Source organism: Lipotes vexillifer, unplaced genomic scaffold, assembly GCF_000442215.2.
Source record: "Lipotes vexillifer unplaced genomic scaffold, Lipotes_vexillifer_v1.1 scaffold591, whole genome shotgun sequence".
Lineage (NCBI taxonomy): Eukaryota > Metazoa > Chordata > Mammalia > Artiodactyla > Lipotidae > Lipotes > Lipotes vexillifer.
The window spans coordinates 2,168,923-2,172,825 of NW_006791954.1; the positions used below are offsets into that span (position 1 = coordinate 2,168,923).

General features: G+C 57.5%; 1 protein-coding gene across 1 annotated transcript; it reads left to right on the forward strand.

Moving 5' to 3' along the window:
- The first annotated feature begins 1,067 nt into the window (after positions 1 to 1,067).
- Positions 1,068 to 3,864, forward strand: HOXB7 (homeobox B7). Its single transcript, XM_007465104.1, has 2 exons — positions 1,068 to 1,480; positions 3,608 to 3,864. The coding sequence occupies exons 1-2, from the start codon at positions 1,081 to 1,083 to the stop codon at positions 3,859 to 3,861; spliced, it is 654 nt and encodes a 217-aa protein (XP_007465166.1). The 5' UTR covers positions 1,068 to 1,080; the 3' UTR covers positions 3,862 to 3,864.
- The last annotated feature ends 39 nt before the right edge of the window (positions 3,865 to 3,903 follow it).

Below are 3,903 nucleotides of genomic sequence, written 5' to 3' on the forward strand. Positions count from 1 at the left end.
CCTCTCCTGTGTGTGTGTGTGTGTGTGTGTGTGTGTGTGTGTGTGTGTACAGAGGTGCAGTGCGGAGCTGCTGAACAAAATGAAAAATTTTTTTAAAAAATATTTTTTTCGTACTCTCGTGGGAGGGAGCAGGAGAAGCGAGATGCTCTTCCCTGCCTCTCCCTTTCTGGGACTTGGCCACCTTCGCCCAGCTCCGAGGTGGTGGCTCGCCGCCTTCCTTCGCTCCCTCTGCTTCTCCAGCAGCCACGCTCGACTGAGGCATCCGCCTCCGGGAACCAGGAGAGCAGCATACCAGGCCACCCTCCTCCCTTCCTTTCTCTTCCCACCCACCCCACCCCCTTCCTTTTTAAATTTTCAAACCTTTTTTTTATTTTTTAGCCACCAGAAACCGCAGCATCCAACGCCCGTGGGCTGGATTCCGCGCCTCTGGGAGCACCCAGGAAACCTCACTCCGTCCCTGCCCGTCTGGGGCAGAGAGAGAGAGAGAGCGAGCCTTGAGGCCAGGCTCACCTCGCTCCTCACTTCGGGAGAAACGGACCAATTCCGGACTAAGTTTCCCCAAAGGCCCAGGCAGGCTGAAGCGGTCCGGATTAATAAAGACCTGGCCTGCCCCCACCCACCCACTCACCCGGTTGTATGCAATCCCTGCGTTTGTTTCTGGCTGGGTAACGGGCTGGGGAGGAGGGGGTGACAACAAGGATCGCTCTCGGAGGTTATTTATTTTCCTTTACACTCAATCCCTTCTTCCCCAAATCTCGCCTGCAAGCCTCCTCCAGCCCACGGGGGTCGACAGCGGCCCTTGAGCCCCCAGCGCTAATCCACAGGGCCTGGTTTTCTCATTCATTATTGATCATATTTTATAAATCCAACGCCACACAATTTTTTCCACATTACCGGGAGCCGTGGGGAGGCTGCCCGGCTATTGGCAGAGGGGACGTCACGTGGGCGGGGTCACGTGGTCCAGAGAGGAAAAAGGGGGTCCTTTTTGGTGTAAATCTGGACTCTAATTCTGTAATATATCAAGGAATCTCGTAAAACCGACACTAAAACGTCCCTGCCTACAAATCATCCGGCCAAATTATGAGTTCATTGTATTATGCGAATGCTTTATTTTCTAAATATCCAGCCGCAAGTTCGGTTTTCGCTACCGGAGCCTTCCCCGAACAAACTTCTTGTGCGTTTGCTTCCAACCCCCAGCGCCCGGGCTATGGAGCGGGTTCGGGCGCTTCCTTCGCCGCCTCGATGCAGGGCTTGTACCCCGGCGGGGGGGGCATGGCGGGCCAGAGTGCAGCCGGCGTCTACGCGGCCGGCTACGGGCTCGAGCCGAGTTCCTTCAACATGCACTGCGCACCCTTTGAGCAGAACCTCTCCGGGGTGTGTCCCGGCGACTCTGCCAAGGCGGCGGGCGCCAAGGAGCAGAGGGACTCGGACTTGGCGGCCGAGAGTAACTTCCGGATCTACCCTTGGATGCGAAGCTCAGGTAACGCCGCGCACCGAGCAGTCCCGAGCGGTCCTGAGCCGCAGTGGCCCGGGCACATTCCCCGGAAGGCGCCCCCTTCCCGGCCAAGTGCCCCTCTCCGTGTCCAGAGTGCTCCTGGTAGGAGGTCGGCCCTGGGGACGCGGCCCCCCACCCCGAGCCGCGACCCGGCGCGCCGCCCCCATTCCCGTTTTTGCTTGGTGCTCTCAGGCTCGCTCGCTGCTTCCCTAGCGGATCCCTCTCCGCCGACGCCGCGGCGCTCTGAGCCCCCAGCCCACCCCGCCACCCTTCCTCCCGGCCTTTTAGCTTTAAATATTTATCAGCCGCGCCGGCACGGGCTGGAGAGGAGGCCGTTTGTCTTGCGGAGGAAGACTGGGGTTTGCAGAGAATAGCCATTAGGATCTCCCCCCTCCCTTCTCCCTTCCCCAGCCGGGGATCTCAACTCTGGGTGTGTCCCCCAGCCCCAGCTTGGATAAGGTCTAGGGGAGGGGGATGCAGCGCTGAGCAGTTCTCCCCTCCCCCTTTCTTCCCAGCCAACCCCGCTCCCCCATTATTCCCTTCTGGACAGTTAGAGGTGGGCTCTAGAGGCCTGGCTGGAGGTGGGGGTGTGAGAGGTAATGAGGATTCAGCCAGGGACACAGAGCCAGAGAGGCAGGTGGAGAGAGGGGGGCTGAGGCCAAAAGAGAGCATGCTCCTGACCCCCAGTAAACTTGGGAAGCAGGAGGCAGGAGAACTAGAGAAACTAGAGAAAGGAGCAGAGGCCTCAGGGGAGTACAGCTGGCTTCCTCAGGTGCCCTTCCTAGCACCCCTGGAGAACTGGCCAACTAGTCTGCAAGTGTCGTTCCAGAAGGGTGGATGTCCTCTTGGGGGAGACACTAGGACTCCAAAGAGCCAAATCAAGAAAGAGTGCAGGCCACCGAGGAAGCTGCTGCAGGAACCCCAAGAGACCAGGGGCTCCGTGGGGTCTCCTGACAAGCCTGTCCCAGACAACCTTCATAATGTTGTCCTGGACTCAGAGGCCAATCTCAAGGTCCAGAAGACCCAAGACTTGTGGTTGGAAGCTCCCAATCCAGCCAGGGTTGAGGGCCAGGAGAGCCCAGCTCTTACACTTTCAGTATTAGTGGTCACGGTCCCCATTACCTGCTTCATAATTCAACTGCCTTTCCAGCTGATTTATTAAAGCCCCAATTTTTCTGCTCATAAACATTTCAGCTTGCTTTTATCTGACTTGAAATCAGGGCCCCTAGCCCCTCCTTCCACTGTCTCCTTCCTAGGAGGGCTGGCACCAGCACCTCCCCCAAGCCTCCTCAGGGTTTGGGGCCTAACCTGGGAAGCTCTTCCCTGCCCTTCAGCCCCCACCAGCCAGATACTGAATGTTCTACCCCAACCCAGGCTGCTGTCTCTCCTCTCCCTCTGTGCCTTCCTGGAGGCCCAAAGATTGCTTTGGAGGGCTAGGTTGTCTGGGCAGGTGGGCAGGCGGGCAAGCAGGACAGCCTGGCCCTGTCTGAACCTCAGCCACTCACTGGAAAATAATCATCAGAAGGCAGTTGCTCTCCAACTGACTCCACGCTCCAAGGAAATCTGCAAATTCTCACCTCCTCCTCATTCCACAACAGGCTGGGGGACGGGGGAGACTGGACCTGTGAGGCTCTTTGTCTCCTTTTCTTTTTGGGAAAAGCCCTCAGGCCAGGCCTAGAGTCCCACTCCAGGGTCGCTTGCATGGTTTCTGTTGTCCTGTACCCCCAAAGACCATCAGAGTCAGCATGCAAAAGGGGAGACTCGGGGTTCCTGGTCCCGGAGGATTAACTGCCTTTCATCCCACATACACCCCTTTAGGCACAGGGCCTTCAAGAGCCAGCAGGTTAGACCTTGTGTTCAGAAGCCCTAGGCTAGAAGACTTCCTGGGTGGGAGATGGGAGTGTTTGCCTTGGGAGGCCTGTAGAAAGGTCTGCACGTTGAGGAAAGATGGCAGGCATAGGCTGGGGTATGGATAGTGATAATTTGATGTAATGGGAAATAAGCTCTTCCAACCACCGATGCCAAACCGCATACAGGGTCCAAGAGGGAGGTGAGCACTCTCATGGCTCGTTCCTCACTCACTGATTTTTCTCCTGCAAATAACCTGCGCAGGGACCGACCGCAAGCGAGGTCGCCAGACCTATACCCGCTATCAGACCCTGGAGCTGGAGAAGGAGTTTCACTACAATCGCTACCTGACGCGGCGGCGGCGCATCGAGATCGCGCACGCGCTCTGCCTCACCGAAAGACAGATCAAGATCTGGTTCCAGAACCGCCGCATGAAGTGGAAAAAAGAGAACAAGACAGCGGGCCCCGGGGCCACCAGGCAGGACAAGGCCAAGGCGGAGGAGGACGAGGAAGAGTGAGGGACAAAGAAAGGGCAGAGGAAGAGAGACGAAAAAGGGAAA

Excerpts from the sequence above, each read along its gene's own strand:
- HOXB7 (XM_007465104.1), top strand. The coding sequence starts at position 1,081 with ATGAGTTCATTGTATTATGCGAATGCTTTATTTTCTAAATATCCAGCC. Across the intron at positions 1,481-3,607 it reads CCCTTGGATGCGAAGCTCAG|GGACCGACCGCAAGCGAGGT; the intron begins GTAACGCCGCGC and ends TAACCTGCGCAG.